At 38.8% G+C, this 21,566-nt stretch overlaps 1 protein-coding gene across 1 annotated transcript; it reads right to left on the bottom strand.

Moving 5' to 3' along the window:
* Window positions 1–14,132: 14,132 nt before the first annotated feature.
* LOC110900868 lies at window positions 14,133–14,912 on the bottom strand. Its single transcript, XM_022147728.1, has one exon. The coding sequence runs from the start codon at window positions 14,910–14,912 to the stop codon at window positions 14,133–14,135; it is 780 nt and encodes a 259-aa protein (XP_022003420.1).
* Window positions 14,913–21,566: the final 6,654 nt, after the last annotated feature.

Here is a 21,566-nt window from a genome sequence, read left to right as displayed (position 1 = left end):
GTCTGTCTGTTAGAACTAAAATTGTACATGAACCCAGGAAAGCTAGTTACTTGGAATTAGCTCATTTCTATTTGAATGTCTGTATATTTCCCGATACACACAATTTTGATCTGATTCTGAAATCTTCTCTGAAAAAAAAGTCGTGTACCTCCTCTGCTGCATCCAGATATATGCTGACCTGGAGGTGCTAGGCAACGACAGCTTCTGCTGCATCCAGATACATGCTGACCTAGCTGTACGTTGTCGCGCTATAGATCTAATACACCCGAAAGAGGCCCTCTAGTGCCCAAAAGAAACCCAATAAACCTATATCAAACTGAGAAAATCTCATTTGATTTGTATATTATACCATCTCTACTAAGATCTATTCTTTTCTCTTCTCAACCTATTCCCAGTTAAGATTTCAGAACTCTGGATTGGACTTGTGAAATATGTGGTAGGGAAGATACTTGCATGATAGAGTGTGCTGTTTATATTTCCAGGATTTGATTCGGATTTATTTGGGTGTTCATGGTTATGAAATCAAAACATGATAAAACAGGTTAAATGCAGAACTAGACACAGACAGGATATCTTAAAGTATGACATCAGTATACTCACCTACTACGATGAATCTTTGTGCATACCTTGATCGTGGGGGTATATCCTGAAGTGGGACACGCTCGTATTTCATAAAATAAAATTACCTTAACGTATCATATGGTAATGGTACTTGAAATGTTCATGCATTTTGTTTAAGTGGACAAACATACTGGTAATCGTCTTGAACTGCTAAAACATTAAATAAAGAATAATCTAATTGTGTGAAACAGTTTGATTGTGCTGATGTGATCTTCTTACCGGTGATTCTCACAAAAATAGAGTGTTTACTGCTTTTGTATTTACTTGCTTTCAGAAAAATATAAAAATCCAAAAATAGTGTTTTTTTCTGTTTGAAATTCTTAACGTACGGAAAACTGTTATTCTTGGAAGAATTGTTACTGATAGGGGGAGACGGTGTTAGAAAGTGAGTTCAAAATTTTAAAATCAGGCAGGTTCTTGTGTGTTGAGCAAAATGTTTTGCGTGTTGATGATTTTGAAAAAGCTTAATCTGTTACACAGTTTAACTAATCTCTTGAAAAATAATAATTTATTTAACTTATGTTGAAAAATTCTTATGGTTTCTCGAGATGTTGGTTTTATAGTGTTCAGATTGAACCGGTTTGTTACTGAGAAGTTGCTGTGACGTGTGAAGATGAGAGTTATGATTGGCTGCATGGTAGAACCTCCTTTCTATATTGCAGACAAGATTGAAGAGTTTGAAGATTGCTGTGCAAATGCTGAACTGGAGTTTACTCAAACGCTAACGTGTTGAAGATTTGGTGATTGGATGCATCAGCTTAGGGGGAGTCTGTTACTGACGGAAGCTGTTGAAGCTGAAGCTATCCAAAGACCAAAGACAGTGCAAAGATTATTTGAAGATTGCAAGAAGACCGAAGACAAAGTTTTGACTCAAGACAAAGTTTTATGAAGCTATTGTCAAGGGGGAGTTTGTTGGTGCATGTTTGTGACAACAGCTTAGATTTGGTCTTTGGATATCTTGTAATTAGTTAAACGATAAACAGTTAGCGGGTTTAGCTTTGTAATAGTTAGTTGTAATGTTTGGGCTTACTAAACCCAAGGAATTGGGTGATGGGGGCGAATTGGGCCTGTCCAATTCGCAGCCCAGGAGTCTTTAACCTAGCCCAGTTGTGAACCTTGTGTTATATAAACAAGGTTAAACATTAGGGTTTAGGTTAATCAGCCAAAACAGTTTGTGAGAGACATATTTTCGTGAGAGCATAGGCTTAGACGAATTAGGGTTTGGTTGATTGTAATACGCAAGTTTGATAATCAATAGAAACCCGGTTGAAAGTGAATTCTGTTTCCTACACGTTTTCTGTTGCAATCTGATCTAGAGGATTCCGCACTCTAGGTTAGATAGACGATTCTGTGAAAGATCCATACATCAAGGGGACCTACAATAGTGAATTCTGTTTCCTACACGTTTTCTGTTGCAATCTGATCTAGAGGATTCCGCACTCTAGGTTAGATAGACGATTCTGTTAAAGATCCATACATCAAGGGGACCTACAACAGATGTGCAAAAGCACGATTACTCATAATGTCACTTTATTTGCTGTACTTCGTTTCTTAGAATGAAACGAGTACTTAGAATTTTCCAAGGGAATCGAGAGTAAACACAAGAATGGGAAATTCACAAGAGTAGTTTGTAAGGAACATAGTTCCTTAATATAGGTATTATAGGGAAATGCCATACACACATGTAACTGCACTTGTACATCATAATTGCGAACAACAATTTATTTATGAACAAAACAGATTGTTTCACAATACAAGAAACAAAAGAAACAAAGGCATAAGACAGCAACATCTTTTGCTCAACCAAATGCTCATCCAAGGGTTGGATTTACATTGACAATCTTCGGGCATTTGTTCCTGAAATGGCTCGTCTCACCATAGTTGTAGCAAGTACCAGACGGAAAACGAGCTTGAGTAGGGTTGACTTGGAGTTGGGTAGCAGCAAGGATTGCAACAGCTTTGTTTTGGATAGCAAAGCGGCATATGATAACCAAATGTCCCCACCATCCACAGTAGGTACATTTGGAGCAGGGTATGAGGTTTGAATGATGACGGTTGCATCGTCTGCACCATGGGGCAGCTCCTAAGTACGGCTTCCTAGCTGGTGGCGTCGCCACTTGGCTAGGTCCCGCTTGATTTGGTGCACCCGCTGCGGGTTTCTTCGAAGCCTTACGCTTCCTTGATTTTGGTGCAGGCTTGACTTCTGCTTCCTTCGATGACTCTTGAGTGGCTTCATTGTTGAGACGAGATATGGCAATACCTAAATCCACAGACTTCAGAAATACTTCGCCTATTTGCTGGGAAAATTTGGCTGTTTGCTCGGACATTTGGCCGTTGCTGAGATGAAGAGACATTCTAGAAGAAAATGAAAGACATAGGAAGAAACAAGTGAAATGTTATCGGATAAACAAAACAGAATGACAATGCATAAGAATTGCAATCATTTGTTTGTTACCTAAGGCAAACAAATGAGATGGTGACAAATCAAAGCAAGCGGGTCATAATAATGTATCGCTGAAGACATGCTTGCCTATAAGTGAATACTCACCCCAAGAGTTCCCAGGTAAGAGTGACTGGTCCGATACTGCGGATTTGTACGAACACTCTAGCCTTAGACAGAAAACTTAGAGTACAGGCATTCACCCTTCCAGTTTGCACGTGTTCACATTATAAGACCCAAACTTTGACGAGATTTTGAAAACTTAGAGGGTTCAAAACCTAGTAATTAATCATCCTAGAACAGATGATTGCTTTTCAAAGCGGTTTTGAAATTTGTGTTCTTGTTGTGGTCGTCGCCTAAGGATAGGTGACAGTATTGTTTTATAATCTAAACACAAGAATCATGTGTTAGGGTCCTAGGAAGGTTATAGACTAGGTCAAAGCATTACTAATAACCTAATTCCCTATAACCATGAGCTCTGATACCAACTTTTCTGTCACACCCCGACCACGTAAAACAACAAATCGTGGCGGAAACGTCGGGGAGTGTTGTAACAGAATCATTGTTTCATAACACGTGGAAATTTGAAATTTTGCTTTATTGATTTAAAAGAGTTACAATGTCTGAACAACAAAGAAACATAACATAATTAACTAGTCTTGCATCTTTTAATGTCACTAAGGCCCAAGTCCACCTAAATGTATCTTGATCAATCCTATGCATCATTTCCTGAAACACATGTGGAAATAGGTACGTCAGCATAAAAATGCCTGTGAGATATATAGGTTTTATTGATTTAGGATTCATGACTTATAAGTTTAAAGAAAAATGTTTAAGAAAAGTTAGTCATGATCCTTGTAAAATGTTTTCTTTTAAAAGTCATTTGAAAAGCGATGATAAAATAGATGATATGTAAAGAATAATGTAAGGTTAAATGAATAACCAAGTAAAATGAGTTTGTATAAAATAAGTTGTTTTGTAAAACAATGTCTTGCGAAATTATGTCATTTGTGTAAAATGTATAAGTCCAAATTGAAATGATTTAGGTAACGCTACAATATGTAATATCATACAAGCACTTATATATAGGAAGTACCAACGGCATATCCACCATGCTTGTATCATACTACACACGTCTCGTTACTTAAATCACTTACCAAAACAAACCATCAATGTAAAAATGTTTATGTATAGTCAAATGTCAAATGTTTATGTAAAAACCCTCAAATGTAAATCATGTAATGTGTAAGCAAATGTTATGTAGAGTGAATAAAAGAATTTATTGATTAAAAGCATTTATTCAACTCTATAAGAAAGTAATGTACAAAACAATGCATTTGATAAAATATAATCAAAAGTTATGTTTTGTAAGATAATGCATGCTTTACTGATACAACATCTATGCGGTTATGTTAAACGCCTACATCCAAGCCTTGAGACAGACGGATAACCTTAGAGTAAAGGTTATCAAAGAAAAATGTTTTCGGATTCGGTCATTCCTTCCACCCAAACAAACCTAGGGTTTTAGGAACGGGATTTGTCAAGTCCTATGGTACCACTACCTATTACCGAGTTGCATGATCGGTGTTAATGAATGTAATTTAGTTCCATTAAACAAACCAAATGATATACCAAATGTAAGCATGTTTTATGAAAATAATGTACCTGACAGTAAAATAATGCCAAGACACCATGGACAAACGATAAGGAAGAATCACCTTCAACATAAGAAACTAGTAATTAAAGTCATTAATACAAAACCAATTAAAAAGTGCAAAAGATTAAAAATAAAAAGTATTACACTAAACACTTGTCTTCACCAAGTGATGTAAGAGACTTAGGCAAACATGACCATTGATTGTCAAGAACTCTTACAATCAATCTTGGATCCCGAGACGACTCACACACTCTATGATGGACAATGGATGATGGTGGTGGATGATGGTGTTATGGTGGTGGTGGGTGAAGTGTGAGAGAGGTGGAGTGCCAAGAGATGAGTTGAAATGGCTCCAAACACTCCTATTTATAGGCTGAACAGGAGCTCGGGCACGGCCCCGTGTCCATCTGACACGGGGCGTGTTCAGTCTTCTGCTTTCTTAGTTTTGCTTGGGAAGATGCTGTTGAGGGGTCGGGCATTCCACTTTTGTTCCTTTTCTTGTACTTATGTTAGATTTAGCTGTCTTTTTGCTTCTTTTGTTAATTTGAGCTCAATTAATCCTGAAAATACAAAAGGAAGACGAAAGCACACTTTTTCCAATATTAGTACTAAAAAGGGTTAGTTTTATGCCACAATTGATATAATATATTTTGTTGCATTTTGCGCATATCAAACACAACCACATAACAGGAACCTTAAGGGTTCCTGCAAAACTTAATATTGTTTGAAGTTAAGAGTACAAACCACAAATTGTTTTAAAGGGCGCTAAGAAAGCCACGAATATCATGCATCAGTAGAAGGCTTAGAAGCACCAGAGCTGCTACCTTTGGCCTTCTTAGTCTTCTTGATCTTCTTAGCCTTCGAACCTTCACCACCAACAGCTGAACCCGCCAAGCTGGCATCCTTAGGAGCATCAAGTTCTCCAGAAAAGGTATCTTCGCTATCTCCTGAATAGGAACCTTACCTCGAAAGAGAGCTGAGTACTTCGATACATACCTTCTCATTGAGACCATCAGGCTTTAGTTCCTTCAAGACAGAGAGGGGCTTACCATAGCAAGAAGCGACCTGGCTTACATACGGGTATGTTAGCCTTTCCATCTGCTCTACGGAACCCTTGAATATATCGGAAGCCTCAGGACGGTACAAAGGAGATTTTTCCAAAGGATGGCCAGACTCATGAAGCTTATAACCTGCAATAAGACCTTGATGTTTACCGAGATTGAGCAGTTTAGTGTAAACTTCACCTAGAGCAGAATTGAACTCTTTAGAGTGAAGAAGATAGGTCACAACTTGATGAAAACCCTGCTCAATAAGCCACTGGTTATCCCCAGTGGCTTGGGCAACCAAAGCCTTTAGGCCATCTTTTTCCTCATCAAATGCCTTTTGTTGAACAACTAAGGCCTCCCGGTCAGCTTTCAGCTTCAATCGATCAGCTTCAAAACCCTTCTTGAGATCACTCATCTCAATTTCATGTCTTCTTGTCAGCTCACCCACCTTCTTAACCCAAGCCAGCTCTTTTTCAGAAAAACTATCAGTCTCCTTCTTCATAGCGGCAATCGAATCCTTCATTTTTTCCTTCTTCTTGGAGGCTTCCTCGTATTACTGCATGCCTTTGGCAAAATGAGTAACACCTTCAGCCAACAGGGCAGAAAGGTTGTAGGAACTGAGCATCATCCTAGAAATAAGATGATCAGCCTCCATCTCAGATATAGCGCTTCGAACACCGGGGGAGCGAAATGAGCTAAGGCCTCAGCACAAACAGCCGGGTCTTTGAAACTATCACCAACTTTAACCCCCCAGTTAGGCACATAAACATCCTGACCCTCTGAACCTTCGAAGCTCTCAACGCTTTTGACTGACGAACCTTGAATAACAGGAGTGTTACCTTTCTTGATTAACTTCTTCTTCTTGCTTGAAACAATTAACTCCTTCTCCTTACCTTTGCTGACATCCATAGCTTGATCTGCTGATGCTTCAATATCATCACTAACATCAATAGGCTTCGAACTAGAGGGCTGATCAACACCTTTCAGATGGCGTTGTGAACGACGAGTAGAACCCTTGGAAGCAGTAGCCTTGGTAAAACCTCTGACATTAGGAACATTCACATAACCAGAACCCTTGAACCTATAATTAGAACCCCTAACAACCGCATCCTCACCAGGAGTAGCAGCAACATCATCAAAGGCAACGTCGGAAGTATCATCACTTTTGATAAAGTCAAGTGCAGACATAACTGCAAAACAAACATAACAACACATAAGCAAACAAAGAAATAGGAACAAAAGAACACGAGAAGAATAAATGCATACCCTTCCCATCTCTAATGAGTACCGGATCCCGATTGGCCTTTTCCCACACTTTACTAAGACCCAATAACACCAACAAATGCTCAGGGAAAGGACGAAGCCTTGAAGGGCACTCCCTAAGAGTTTCTAAAAAACGAGTATTTATGTCGGAAGCAGACGGCTCAGGTTTGTTCAAAACGGCATCCGGGTGTCTCAAAACAAGTTTAAAAGGAACAATCTCCTCTGACACCCAGAAAAACCGGTCCTTCCAGACCTCCAGTGTAGAAACCATGGACGAAACCAAACAGGTATCAACTTGAGTGGTCTCGCAGGTAAATCAATTACCATTCTTAGCAAGCCGGAAGAAACGGCGGAATGATAATAGAGATGGGTCATACCCGGAAGCCCGACACAAAATTTCAAAATGTAAAACCCAAGCCATGCCAAGGGGGTGAATCTGACCAAAAGACACTCATAATATTCCGGAATATTCAAAACGAAGTTTGAAACGGGTGACAAAGATTGGAAAACTCAAAATGCCGACAATATAAAGCAATCGAATCAGGAGGACATTCATTGATAGATTTATCACAAGCCGGTGCAACCAGTTTAAATTTCGTCCCTATCCCCCACAACATACAAAACAAATCGACTTCCTCCTGAGTCATTCGAGAAAATGACTTTGCCAAATCCTTACGAGCACCCATGATATGAGAAATTAAACAGAAAATTAACAGAGGAAACTAACTTGTTTTCGAAAAGAGGAAAACTTAAGAAAAAGAAAGCGAATGATGTTTCTTGTGTTAAAGTATATGTAAATTAATGAGATTAGAATTAATATGATTAGGCGATAGAATTAAAAATTGCCGCCTGACAAACTGCCACAAGTCATGTCAACTGTCTTGTCAAATTCAAAATTCAAAAAACCCCAAAACCGTTTCCAACCCTTCAAGTTTCGAACCCTTGAAGCCTTTAAGCAGTAAAATACATGTATAAAAGTCAGAAGTCTTTGAGCTCATCCCACAAAAACCTCTGACTTGGGGGGCTGATGACGGGGATAGCCCAAGACCAAATAAAATGACATTAATACATGAATGCTTAAAAGGTAAAAAGGTTCAAAGCTTCAAAACCTTGGGAATTGAGATAAAGTAACACGGAACAGTAAAAAGTCATGTCTCTGGATTACTTCACCAACTCACCAGCCGCAAAAGCAATACAGGTCCACAGAGTACACACTTTTATCCGCGGGTCAAAAGGCTTCAACCCCCGAAAGGGTAAGTCCCCCACTGCAAGCATGGTCACTAGTCAAATGCATTCCTCTTTGAGTGATGTCTTCTCCTATATATTAGACACTTCATTTACTAAGCAGGACATTCCTGGCCAGCCCTGATTCCTGAGATCTCTGGTCATTCACTTCGAGTACTTGCTTCATGCGAGTTCCTCTCTTTCACATCCAACACACATATTCCTTTTGCTCATTGATCCGAATCTGAACACACTTCAGAGAAGGATCTTTAGCAAACAACAAAAATAAACTAGTGAACCTCTCTCCACGTCTTGCAAACGTGGGAGGACCCCACAACCTGCGTTAGGCAAAGTTGAACCCATCAACCCTTTACCTAAGCAGCCCAGCTACTATACTTGATCTATTATTTGTTGCATCAAGATACAAATAATAGACGAAAAATGTAATTCACCCTAGCCAATTTTATTGACTTTTTCTTTTGTATAGATGTACATATGTTAAAAAAAAAACAAGGTAAAAAATTGATTATTATATCAGGTTTTCACATGTTTTCACAACTCAAATAGTTTTTAAATTCCTATATATATATTCCGCATACATAGCGTGGTGAATAAGATACTTACACCTAAGCCCTAAAGACGTATGGGGCTCATCTTTACCTTTGGTTAGGTCCACGCCAATAGAAAGTTTGATTGCTATAGACGTTAAATGGATTATATTACCAATATGAATGCATGATGTATAAAATATATAGTTTTTAGGGTGTCCGGTGTGGGGGCGGTAAACCTACCCGGCACCGCTAACCACCCCACCGCCAACATCTTGTTTGCCGAACATGTTAAGAAAATTGGTGAGGGAACACCGATTCGGGAAGAGGGAGAAAGGAGAGAGAGGGAGGGTATTGTGGGTGGGGTCCATTCCTATCTCAACCAATCACACATTTTTCCTTTTTTAAAAAAAAAATAGTTTACCACTTCACCAAGTGTTTAAACCATTGCCAACACTTTTCACCAAAATTTAAACACTTTTGACTGATTGACTTGGCGCGCTCTGATTGGTCGGTTTTTTGGTTTGCCACTCAAAGTATTTAACCACTCCCTACACCCTTGGTAAGATAACATTAAAATATAATTAAGAAATTCCACGCTATTGCAATGCTCCTACAAAAGATATTGATGGAGATGGAAATTATGATTTCTATAAAACTGCACATCTTTTTTTCTACTTTTTTTTTTTGAACGGCCAACAAAATTGTTCATTTATTCAAAGGGCTAACCAAATGTTAGCCCAAACCAATTACACACACCAATTAAACCAAAATCAACCTACAAACATTTACTCGACATATCAAAATTGCACCACTCCTCCCATGACACTTCCTTTAAACGCGATCGACTACCGACCCATAAATAACTTAAATGTTTGACATCATTTACCATTTGCTCCCTGTTTATTTGTTTGCCGTTGAAAGTTACCTCGTTTCTGCTTCGCCAAATCACCCAAATTGCCACTTGCATAATAGCATATATTAATTTCCTCCATACAGCATTTCCTTGAACATTTTTATGCCAATCCAATAGATCCTTCACTGTAAATGCATATATGCTCGAAATTCTGCACCAATTAGATATGAAATCCCAAACAAACTGTGCTACCTCACAGCTCACAAACAAATGATCCGAGTCTTCGTCATATTGCTCACACAACCTACATCCCATTTGGCCGACATGAACGTTTCTATGTGCTAATGCAGCTAGCGTTGGAACCCGGTCCAAAGACACCCTCCACGCCAAGAAATTAATCTTTATGGGGACCCAATTATTCCATTCAAAGTTATTGCCCAGATCTGAAAATCTAGCATGTTGAAGAGCATCTTTTATGCTTTTAACCGAAAACATACCTGAGCCATCCATTTCCCACAGCCACCTATCAGTTCCATGTTCCCTAGCAGCCCCAAGCACCACTTCGGATAGACTTTGAACATTATCCACTTCTTCAGCCGATGTCAACTGTCTTACCCAGGAGAAGTTCAGAATCATCGTGCCATTCACATTCTTCACCCGTTCCGCAACCGACACATTTTTACTTCTTTCCAACTCGAACAATATAGGAAACATATCTTTTAAAGATTCATTACCAGCCCACTTGTCTTTCCAAAAAGCTACCGCATCACCCACTCCGGGGATGACCCAAAAGCACTCAGCCAAAATTAATCCATATTTTCCAATATCCTTCGACAATTTTCCAATTTGTTTCCACGACCCGGGTGTAGACATCTTCCCGGGAATCGGATTCCATGATCTTTCATTCTTGTGTATGCTCCAAATCACCTTACGCCACAAGCTATTAGGGTCCGTTTTAAACCTCCACCACCACTTAGCAAGCATTGCTAAATTTGCGTCTTTTAGCGATCCTACACCCACCCCTCCTAGATCTTTTGGTGTCATAACATTTTCCCACGCAACCAAACTCATTTTCCCTCTTTCCGGTGTTATCCCCAAAGAAACTCCCGACGTAATCGTTCAAGCTGATTTATGACATTTTCGGGTGCATGATACAACGAGAAATAATATGTGGGAAGTGCGTTTAACACCGATTTTATTAGTGTCAACTTTCCCCCAAAGGATAGTGTTTTTGCCTTCCATATAGCTAGTCTTTTCTTAAAGACCTCAACCACCGGCTGCCAATTTTTTACCAAGTTCATATTTGCACCCACTTGAAGCCCCAAATGCTTAAAGGGAAAAGATCCTGCTCTACACCCCAAGGAGTTTGCCATATTTGCTATACTTTCTTCACCAACATTCACACCGAACACACTACTTTTAAGAAGATTCACCCGAAGCCCGGATGCAAGATAAAAGCAACGTAACAATCTCCTCAAGTTGTTGATACTATGGGCCGACCATCTACCCACAAAAATTACATCATCCGCATAAAGAAAGTGAGAAATACTCGAACCTTGACTGTCAAACCGAACTCCCTCGTACAGACCAAGATTGCAAGCCTTCTTCATTACCCCCGTTAGTGCTTCCATGGCCATGATGAACAGAAAAGGAGACAAAGGGTCCCCTTGTCTCAACCCCCTTCCACACCCAAACTCCTGGGTAGGTGACCCATTTACCAAAACTGAGGATCTGGCATTTTTTACTGTGGCCATAACCCATTTCGTATACACAGGAGGGAAGCTCATCTGTTCCATAATTGTTTCCAAGAACCCCCAATTCAAAGAATCATAAGCCTTCTCGATATCCGCTTTAAAAATAAATCCTTCCTTTTTCTTTACCTTCATCCACGGTATTAGCTCGTTTAGGATCAATGGCCCATCCATGATACTTCTATTTGCTAAGAATGCCGTTTGTTCTTCTGAAATCAGTTTGTGAATTACTAGCTTCATTCTGTTTGCCAACACTTTGGATATAACCTTGTTAATGCAACCAATGAGATTGATTGGCCTGTAGTCCCCCATACTGTCTGGGTCATTGCACTTTGGGATAAGGGCAATGAACGAGGAGCTGCATCCTGCAGAAAAGGTTGCATTTATGGAGAATTCCTCAAACACCCGACGGAAATCCGATTGTAAAGAAGCCCAACATCGCTTAATGAAGGTAAAATTAATGCCATCCGGACCCGGCGCCTTTTCACCACCACAATCCCAAATTGCTTCTTTGATCTCCGCAAGTGTAAAAGGGGCTATTAGCATATTGCCATCGTCATCCGAGACTTGGTTTAGATACGGACATGCCATGCCAGGTCTATTGATCATTGGTACCTGAAATTTCTGTGCGAAAAACGAACATACTGCATCCTTAATCAACACCGGATTCGTCTCCCACACCCCATCAATCATCAACCCATTAATCCGGTTAGAACTTAAATTAGCGTTAACTATATTATGAAAGAAACTCGAGTTCTCATCTCCTTCCATAGCCCACTTTATTCTAGACTTCTGCTTCAGATCCATAACTTTTGCCCTATCTACCTCCATAATTACTTTTTTGCATTCAGCCCTTTTCACCAATTCAGTCGGAGTTAATAACCGATCTTCAGCCGTGGTTTCTAATTTTTCCAGAATATCCAATTTCTCTTTGTAGACCTATTCCTTCTCTGCCTTTATTACATTTACCCGCTCCTTCAGTTTGAACTTTATCCACCTTAGTTTCACTGCTAAACCTAAATCGGCCGCCCCTTGGAATGTAAAGCTCTCTAAGGATTGTTTTATAAAATCCATGATACCGGGCAAGACTAACCATGAGTTGAAAATTCTCGTTGGAATGGACCCAAAATCCTGAACCAGCACAGACAAGAGAATCGGGCAGTGGTCTGAAACCACGTTAGACAAGGCAACGACAGAAGCTGACGGCCATTTAGCATGAAACTCCCTACACACCAAATATCGGTCTAACTTGCTTTTGTGTACCCCATTATCCGAATGATATGTATATTTCCTCCCACCCATTTGGTATTCAACCAATTCTGCTAGTTCTATAAATCGATTGAAGCGTGCAGCGTTGAGGGGAATGAACTCCGAGTTGAAGCGTTCACCTGGTTCTCTAACATCGTTAAAATCTCCTCCAAATACCCATAAGCCTTGTAGTGACTGTTTTAGAATTAACAGTTCCTCCCAAAGCTCCCTCCTTTCTACAGGATCGTTATATGCATATACATTTACCACATTTATCAATTCTCCCGTGTGTTTTAGAATGCCCTGTACCACAATAAACCTCTGACCTTTAATAACATCCGTTTTTTCAAAAACATACGGATCCCACATACAAATTAGCCCTCCTGATCTGCCAACCGCATCCACCCATGCCAATTCAAACCGTGATCTTCCCCATAATTTATTAACAGAAAACTGCGAAATACCCCCCACCTTCGTTTCCTGTATTGCTAAGAAGTGTACCCCGTGAGACGTTTTTAATCCTCTTATCCAATCCATTTTCCTTTGGTCCCTGACCCCCCTTAAATTTATTGATAAAAAATTCATTGCAGACCCATTTTTTCACCAATAATAACCTCACTAACCTTGTTAAAGAAGCCGTCAAGTTTGAAACCCACAGCCACTCCTACTGCCACTGTATCCACCGTTTCTTCTAGAATCCTACTGACATTTGCATCTTTCGGATCCCCCATCCCAGCATCTTCTTCATTCACCTGATCATGAGCTCCCCTATCCTGCAAACCTGATCCCCCTTCTTTTGTTCCAGCCAACCCCCCACCTTCATCTCTAGATTTTTCAGCTTCTAGGTTTTTGACCGGTTCATTAAAAGAGTCCCCACCCCACTGAGTTGTGTCATTTAAGTCAAAAGATCTTTCGAGGTTGCGGACGTGATTTGGCCCATTGGTGTTTATATCTCCCATATCTGAATCCCACACTTCTGGGCGTCTTGCCTTACGAGGCCTTTTTCTTGACAATGTACCTGGGCCATGGCCCATTTCAAAGACAGAATCCCCATATTGCATGTTCTCACAATTTTCTATCCGGGTCCCACCATCCTCATTAAAATTCTCTTTTTCCAACCTGTCCTCCGTATCATTAACTGTCCCCTCATAATGATCCCCATGCACATGCACCAAAGGTGTCACCGGTTCCGTTTCCCTAGACCGTCCTTCTGTATTCTCTTCCTCATTCCCACCATCTTGGATCTCTCCTTCTTCCATGTCGACCTCCGGTGCAGCCACCGATTCCGATGACTTCGTCGGTTCTTCCTTCCGGTCATCCGTTAATTCCGAAATTGCAGATTGTAACCATGAGTTTGGCTCCTCGCATACCCACACCTTGTATGTCTTTTCTCTCCATTCTATATTGACCTCTTCCTCAATTCGTTCACCTGCACCAGTAGCTATCCAACATCCATTATCAGAATTATCCATCCCTGCCTAGGAGAAATCCGATTCACCCACTACTCTCCCAAAACACCCTCCCACCATATCATACAGCTTACTATCCCTAAGGTGAATGGGGATACCGGTTATCCTAAGCCAGATTAACCGATCATATTGCATATCTTGACCTGTCCAAAGTGATGCAGACTCGACTAGTTGATCCCTTCCATACCCACTATTATCCAGGAATTCCACTGCCTCTCTTTTTGTTTTGAACACTACCATGCATTTTAAACCACCCAGATATGATACTGGGTACATACTATAACCCCCATCATCCAACATCCTCCTTATCTCCTTCAGGGCTAATACATTTTTTAGTTCTATTATTACCGCCCGCATCATGCAATGGTCCGGGTATATCGCAATCCTTTCCTCTGCTATCACCGTTTTGACTTCTCCCTTTTTTGTCACCTCGTTCCCTTTGACAACTTCTGAATATGACCTTCCATTTTTGACAGGCATGTATTCGTAAATCGGTTTTTTTATTGTAGCCGGGTTTTCTCTCGGTGGCAGTGGACGATGTTGTTTACCAGCCGTATCACCATAACTAATACGTTGGAATGCCCTATGGTTCTTATCAAACTTAGCTACCGATACACTCACCTTTGCTTCGAAAATTGTAACCGTATTCATTCCCCGAAGTGTTGCCATCACATCACGAACACCCTCATATCGAATGAATCCGAAATGATTCCCCCTTGAGTCTTTCTTCCGTGCTACATACGCATCCTTCATTACACCATAAGGTTGAAACGCCCTCCATAACATCATCCTTGTCACTCCCCCAGGAAGGTTTGTTACATAAAAGGTTGTTACCGGTTCTGGGTATCCCCCCATTTCCAGACAAGGAGTGAATACGCTATCCCCTAAACCCCTCCAAAAAATAAACAAAACGAATCAGTAGCGCCCCGACTCTAAAGGTGTTAATGGGATTCGAATCGATCTAGCTGAACTATACTCAGATAGCCGCGATCGATATCAGACCCACTAAGCCCCGAAGAAATCCAGGAACCACTGCGGGAAGTGAGGGGATAGGAGACGTAGACCAAAGAACACGAAGAGAGGCTGCCCCGGATACGGATGGGAGAAAACGCCAAGTCAAGATAGAAAGAGAGGTTCAACCAGGGCTCCAGTGGAAGAGACCGGGACCTATCACGCTATTCCGACTGAGTTTACTTCATCTGACTTTCCGGCGACGGTTCGGTTTTGATCAAAAAGAGAGATTTCGGTTTTGTAATAAGATGGTAATATTGGAAAAGAATCTTTTTTTCTACTTTTGATCCAAAATAAAAGAATATTGTGAGATCATTCTCTTCATTAATCTGTCGGCGCGTTCTTGGTTAGTTTAACCTCAATTATTGGAAAAAGGTCAGAGAGTTGCAAGCATGAACACGATTTGCTATGCAGACACTTGTCGTGTCATGTGTGATCAATTGGCTTTTAGGGCTCTTCAATGGTTGCTCCTATATTTTTACATTGTTAATGAAACGAAACAAATATAATATAATTATTTTTATTCAAAAGAGTATAGTTTAATAAAGAAAACACATACATCAGCAATGGGACTCGGCTAAACATATATCCATTTGATCAACCTAAGGGACTTAATTTATTGGAAAAATGTGTCACCACTCTGATGGAATGTAATATTTTACTTTATTTTAGTTTTCCTTTTATAATACAAATAAATAAATAAGTGAACATCAAAGAAAATAACTACAACTTATTTGGAAAACAACTGTTCTGCCCACGGTATCGAGTATTTATTTCTTTTTTCTAGTTTTTAATTTTAAATACAGGTAAAGATGAAAATCAAACATTAGATTTGGAATTTATAATCAAGGTTATTATTATTTTTTTTTAGTTTTAAACATGGTTAAAGATAAAAAAAATCAAACATTAGATTTGGAATTTTTATCAAGATTATATTTGTCCGAGCATATCTTGTAATTCATATTTTATACTTTATATTAGTGTGGTTATTGATTTTATACAAATTTATTTTTCTAGAAAATTTCATTAGCAAAGGCTAAGCCTTTTAAAACACTTCGATTTAAAAGTGGATATCTTATGTTCAAGTTTCACATGACGACATATATTAAAAGAAATTTGTCTTAAAAAAGTTAAAGGAAATTAAAACTATATTTTATGTAAGTAAGAGATGATGTGGCGTTTGTTAGTTAACTTATCAAATATAATTTTGATCACTTGTAGGTACTGCAATTATCTATTCTTATAAACGATTATATTGCAATTTGTGGTCTTCATTTCCCGCACATCCACATCATGTCCTATAAATAAATCATTTACTCTGTATTATATTTTTCTTTTTCTTTTTTAGTAAGTGCTTCTTTTGTTTTAGAAGTTGGTTTGTTATACGTTTTTTTTTTATATTAAGCGAAGTTGGTTTGTTATACGTTTTTTTATATTAAGCAAATCATTTAGATCTTATACAGGATATGAATGTATTTTACTATAAATATATATATAATGAGCATAATATGATATCTTCAGTGACAAAAATACAGAAGAGATGATGAAAAATGAAACTCATTATTGGAAAATTATTATTAGAAAGAAAAAACGTAACTTAACTTCTTTTTTTCTGTTGGGCGGTGGAGAAAATAAATTATATTATTATGAACCGTTGACTCTGCTATTAGACCATGTGTAATGGTTAAACAATATAATGCCCCTACTATGGGGCGTTTTGCGCCATGTGACAGTCCAGTCAGCAAAGGGCATTATTGGGCGTTTTTACAAAATGGGTGTAGTGGGGATGTGGGGTATTGTATTAAATGAGATGTAAAATAATTAAATAAAAAAAAAACCTCAAAAAATTCTTATTGGATAACATATAAATGAGATGGAAGATGATTGGAGAAAAGGATTGGGGCAAGGCGTTTTAAACATAACGCTTAATCAATTTTTTTTTCAAAAAAAACGCTCTAAAACGCCCCATGTAATGGGTTCTGGGCGTTTCGGGGCGTTATTTTGCAATTTTTTTTTAAAAATCACGCCCCACTACAGGTGGTCTTATCACGCTTCAATATCCTTCAAATTTTTGGAAACAAATAGTTATCTGAATTTCATTTGATATCATCTCAATAGGACAGAGAAGTATAAACAAAATATATATTATTATACACAGGTGTAAATTTGATAAGCAGAGAATATTAAACTCATACTTAGAAAGTATGGAAGAATTGGTATATATTCATCTTATCACACAATAGTCTAATTGAACATATTATGTCGTGTTAAATTCTCCTTTGTTTGCCTGTGTAACTTTTTGATTAGCAACATTCTTTTATTAGGCCATCCATAGTCATAAAGCCCCTTGTGGGGCGTTATGCGACACGTGTCGTGTCACGTCACACGGGGGCTTTACGGGGCGTTATATCAGTAGAGCCCGTAGTCATAAAGCCCCTACCCATCATTACCTAATTATTAATTTTCAATTTTATTAATTAATTATAAAAAAACCTTGCTTTATTTTAATTGGTTAAAGTTTGAAAACCAAACCCAATGGCGCCGCGAAATGTATAGCGTTGCCCCCCTTTTTTGCCCCCATAACGCCGCCCGTCGTGATGTTCTAGGCGTTATGGGGCGTTATAAATCAAAAAAATGCCCTCTTTGCGCCCCATAACAGTGGGTCTTAGTTTGAAGGAAGTAAGAGATTACCCACAGACACATTTAGAGATCTTCTTGAAGTCCATGATCACGTCGGATTAAGTGAAGGTAAAAAAGAGGCATTGAAAGGAATTATAAGAATAGCTTGTTGGAGTTTATGGAGGGCTAGAAACGAGGCGAAGTTCAACAATATTGTTACGGTCAAAGTTGAAAAAATTATTAGCGAAATAAAATCGGTTGGGTTTTTGTGGTATAATGTTAGATCGAAAAGTAGGTATGTTTCTTGGGAAGATTGGTGTAAGTTTGTAATTATGTAATAGTGTTTTTTGTTTCGGCCGCCTCGATTTGAGGCTGGTTTGGTTGTGTGAATGAAATTTTCCTTTCAAAAAAAAATATAAGAGAAAATAAATGTTGTATAAATTTATTGCTTTATGATATCTTTACAAACAAAGGTAAAATAAAAGGGAAACATTTTGATCTAAACGTGTTTGGTGTTATAATCCAAACCAAACAATTCCTTTTACTACAACGTCATAATGTTTTTTTTTTTTTTATGATTTATAAAATACAAACAATTATCATATATCATTTATATATTGCCATCATGATCATTTTGCGTGTCATTGTTATCAACAATTCTTATCACCAGTGACATTAGGTATATGATGAGATAATAACATCTGCTTGAATTCATAATTCATGAATGATTTTACAACATATAATTTTCATAAAATATAGATCGAAAATATCAATTTATAATTGTACAAATTTAAGAATAAAAAATACAGTGGTGTTATTGGAGATTAATTCAAACATTTCCGGCAAAATTCAATTACATAAAAGGTGACAACGAATTAATATATAAGTATGTGGTGGAAATTCAGTCCCAACAAAGTGAACGACTCGAGTAGGTCTTTTCTATGAACCAATATTCTACTAATGAACCTTTCAGACTCACGTGTCAGTTGACTTTTATTTCATGGCCAACGACTTCTCTAACCAGTTTTTGCTGTCGTGTCCTTTTTAAATGTTATGATTTTCGAGTTAAATATGCAATAATTCCTTTGCAATCGAATTATATATGTTTGATTTAAAGGGTGACGAGGAAAAAAGAAAAAGAAAAGGAACAATATATTAGACTTGGTTGTATTAATTTATGTTTCTGTTTCTGAAGGAGTCTTCAATTATTGATCATAAAAAAGCAAGTCGATCTTCAAATATGTTTGTTACTAAAGTTTGTAGATTTGTGCGGATAAGATGTTCATCAACTGCTTGTAGTTTTAACACTTTTATTATTTATTAAGTAACATGTTCGGTAAGTGTTTAAGGCTAGGATGACATTCACCTTCAGTGGCGCAGGATTTAAGGGGCGGGGAGGGGCGTCCGACCCCCCGAACTTTTCGGTCAGTAGTGTTATATATGTACGTTTTGTATAGGATTTTGTAGGTATATACGTTTCCGACCCCCCGGTTTAAAAAAAAATTAGGTATATACGTTTTCGACCCCCAAGTTTTATAAAAAAAAAAATTGTAGGTATATACGTTTTCGACCCCCCGGTTTTAATTTTTTTTATTTATATAGCCCAAATAAAATATTTAATTAGCCCAAATAATATAGCCCAAATCATTATATTTGGTAGAATACTAGAATGTATATTATATAACTCAAATCAAATCATTATATAGCCCAACTTAAAAGGCCACCCTATAAAAAAACCCAAATTCGTTTGTTTTGTTATTAGATTATGCTATGAGGTAGAATAAAATGATAACTTCTTTTTTAATGTTCGAGAACGTTTTTTATTTGATATTAATGTTTGACTCAATCCGATCCGAATCGAATCACCATCGTCCGACCCGAACATACACCTCGAAACTACGCGATAGAATTTTTTTTTAGGTCCGTTACCTTCCGACCCCCCGAAATTTTTTTTCAAGCTTCGCCACTGTTCACCTTTTATAATTGTAATTAAACTGATTTCCTTGTCTCATTCATCACCATGTACAGCCATTTATACAAGAGCAATCACAACAACCCAAGAGGTAATCAAGGGGATTTCCTTACTTACAAAGAGGGGACTACGGGACTAGACAAAGGAAGATAATAACAACATTGAATACAAATACAAATATAAATCAAATAAATGCAGAGCATATTTCGGCTAATAGCCCCCCTCAGTCGCAGCGGTAGATTATCGAACGCACAGACTGGACTTGAATCGATTAAATAGTTGACGTGGAAGACCTTTTGTGAATATGTCAGCATATTGATAATCAGCCGGAATATGTAGTACCCGAATATCACCAATGCGTACTTTATCACGGAGAAAATGAACGTCGATCTCAACATGTTTAGTTCGTTGGTGTTGTACCGGGTTGTCGGACAAGTAAACAGCGGATACGTTGTCACAGAAAATGATGGAGGCCTCACGAGTTGGAATGTGGAGTTCCAAGAGAAGATTACGAAGCCAGCTAGTTTCAGCAGTAGCATTTGCAACGCCTCTATATTCAGCTTCAGCGCTTGAGCGCGATACAGTATGTTGTCGCTTTGATGACCAGGATACCAAATTGTCACCTAGAAAGACACGGTAGCCTGAGGTAGATCTTCGTGAATCCGGGCATCCCCCCCAATCCGCATCAGAGTACGCAGTAAGCTTTAAAGATTTGGAGGGTTTAATATGAAGAGCATGAGTTGATGTGCCTTTCAGAAAACGCAATATCCGTTTCAAGTAGTTAAAGTGAGGCTCTCTTGGATCATGCATGAACAGACAAACTTGTTGAATGGCGTAGGAGATGTCAGGTCTCGTGAACGTTAGGTATTGGAGGGCTCCCGCTAGGCTCCGGTATAGAGTAGGATCAGACAAAGGAGCACCCGAGTTGGCACTCAATTTTGAGTCTGTGTCACATGGCGTGTGGCAAGGCTTGCACGAGGACATGTTTGCTCGAGCTAAAATGTCATGTATATATTTTTCTTGAGAGAGCCGAATGCCAGCATGAGAACGAGTAACCTGAATGCCCAAAAAATGATGTAGATTTCCCAAGTCTGTCATTGCAAATTCTTGTGACAAAGAAGAAATAATCTCATGAAGAAATCTGTCATCAGAAGCAGTTAGAATAATATCATCAACATAAGGAAGTAAATATGCCACTCGTGAATCCTTTCGATATACAAAAAGGGATGTGTCACATGATGTGCTACGAAAGCCACATTTTGTGATAAAGGTGGCAAATCAGTGATACCATGCCCGTGGGGCTTGCTTGAGGCCATATAGAGATTTCTTTAGGCGATAAACAAATGACGGGTGATTTTTGTCTACAAACCCAGGTGGTTGGAACATATAAACCGTTTCATGGAGATCGCCGTATAGAAATGCATTCTTAACATCAAGTTGATGGATGGGCCATGCACGGGAAACGGCTATGCTCAATACAGTCCGAATCGTTGTGGGTTTGATGACCGGACTAAAGGTGTCGAAACAGTCAACATCAACCTGTTGGGACTTGCCATTTACCACCAAGCGAGCTTTGTAACGTTGTAAAGTACCATTTGCATGGAATTTGTGGCGAAATAGCCACATACACCTAATGATATGTGCACCGTCAGGTCTCGGAACTAATTCCCAAGTGTTATTATCTATTAAAGCTCTATACTCAACAATCATTGCCTTATGCCAATTTGGATCGGTGTGGGCGTCGATGTGGGATTTGGGAAGGGGTGAGATGTTTGGTGGTGTAGTAGTGTGGAGGTTAAAGTGTATTTTTGGTTTGGTGATTCCAGCTTTAAGGCGGGTTG

The sequence above is a fragment of the Helianthus annuus genome, chromosome 13 (genome assembly GCF_002127325.2).
Source record: "Helianthus annuus cultivar XRQ/B chromosome 13, HanXRQr2.0-SUNRISE, whole genome shotgun sequence".
Classification (NCBI taxonomy): Eukaryota; Viridiplantae; Streptophyta; class Magnoliopsida; order Asterales; family Asteraceae; genus Helianthus; species Helianthus annuus.
The sequence above is the reverse complement of the archived record's forward strand: the minus strand, read 5'-3'. Positions and strand labels throughout refer to the sequence as shown.

Bases quoted from the DNA above. Each gene is read 5' to 3' on its own strand.
- LOC110900868 (XM_022147728.1), bottom strand. From the start codon at position 14,912: ATGATGTTATGGAGGGCGTTTCAACCTTATGGTGTAATGAAGGATGCG.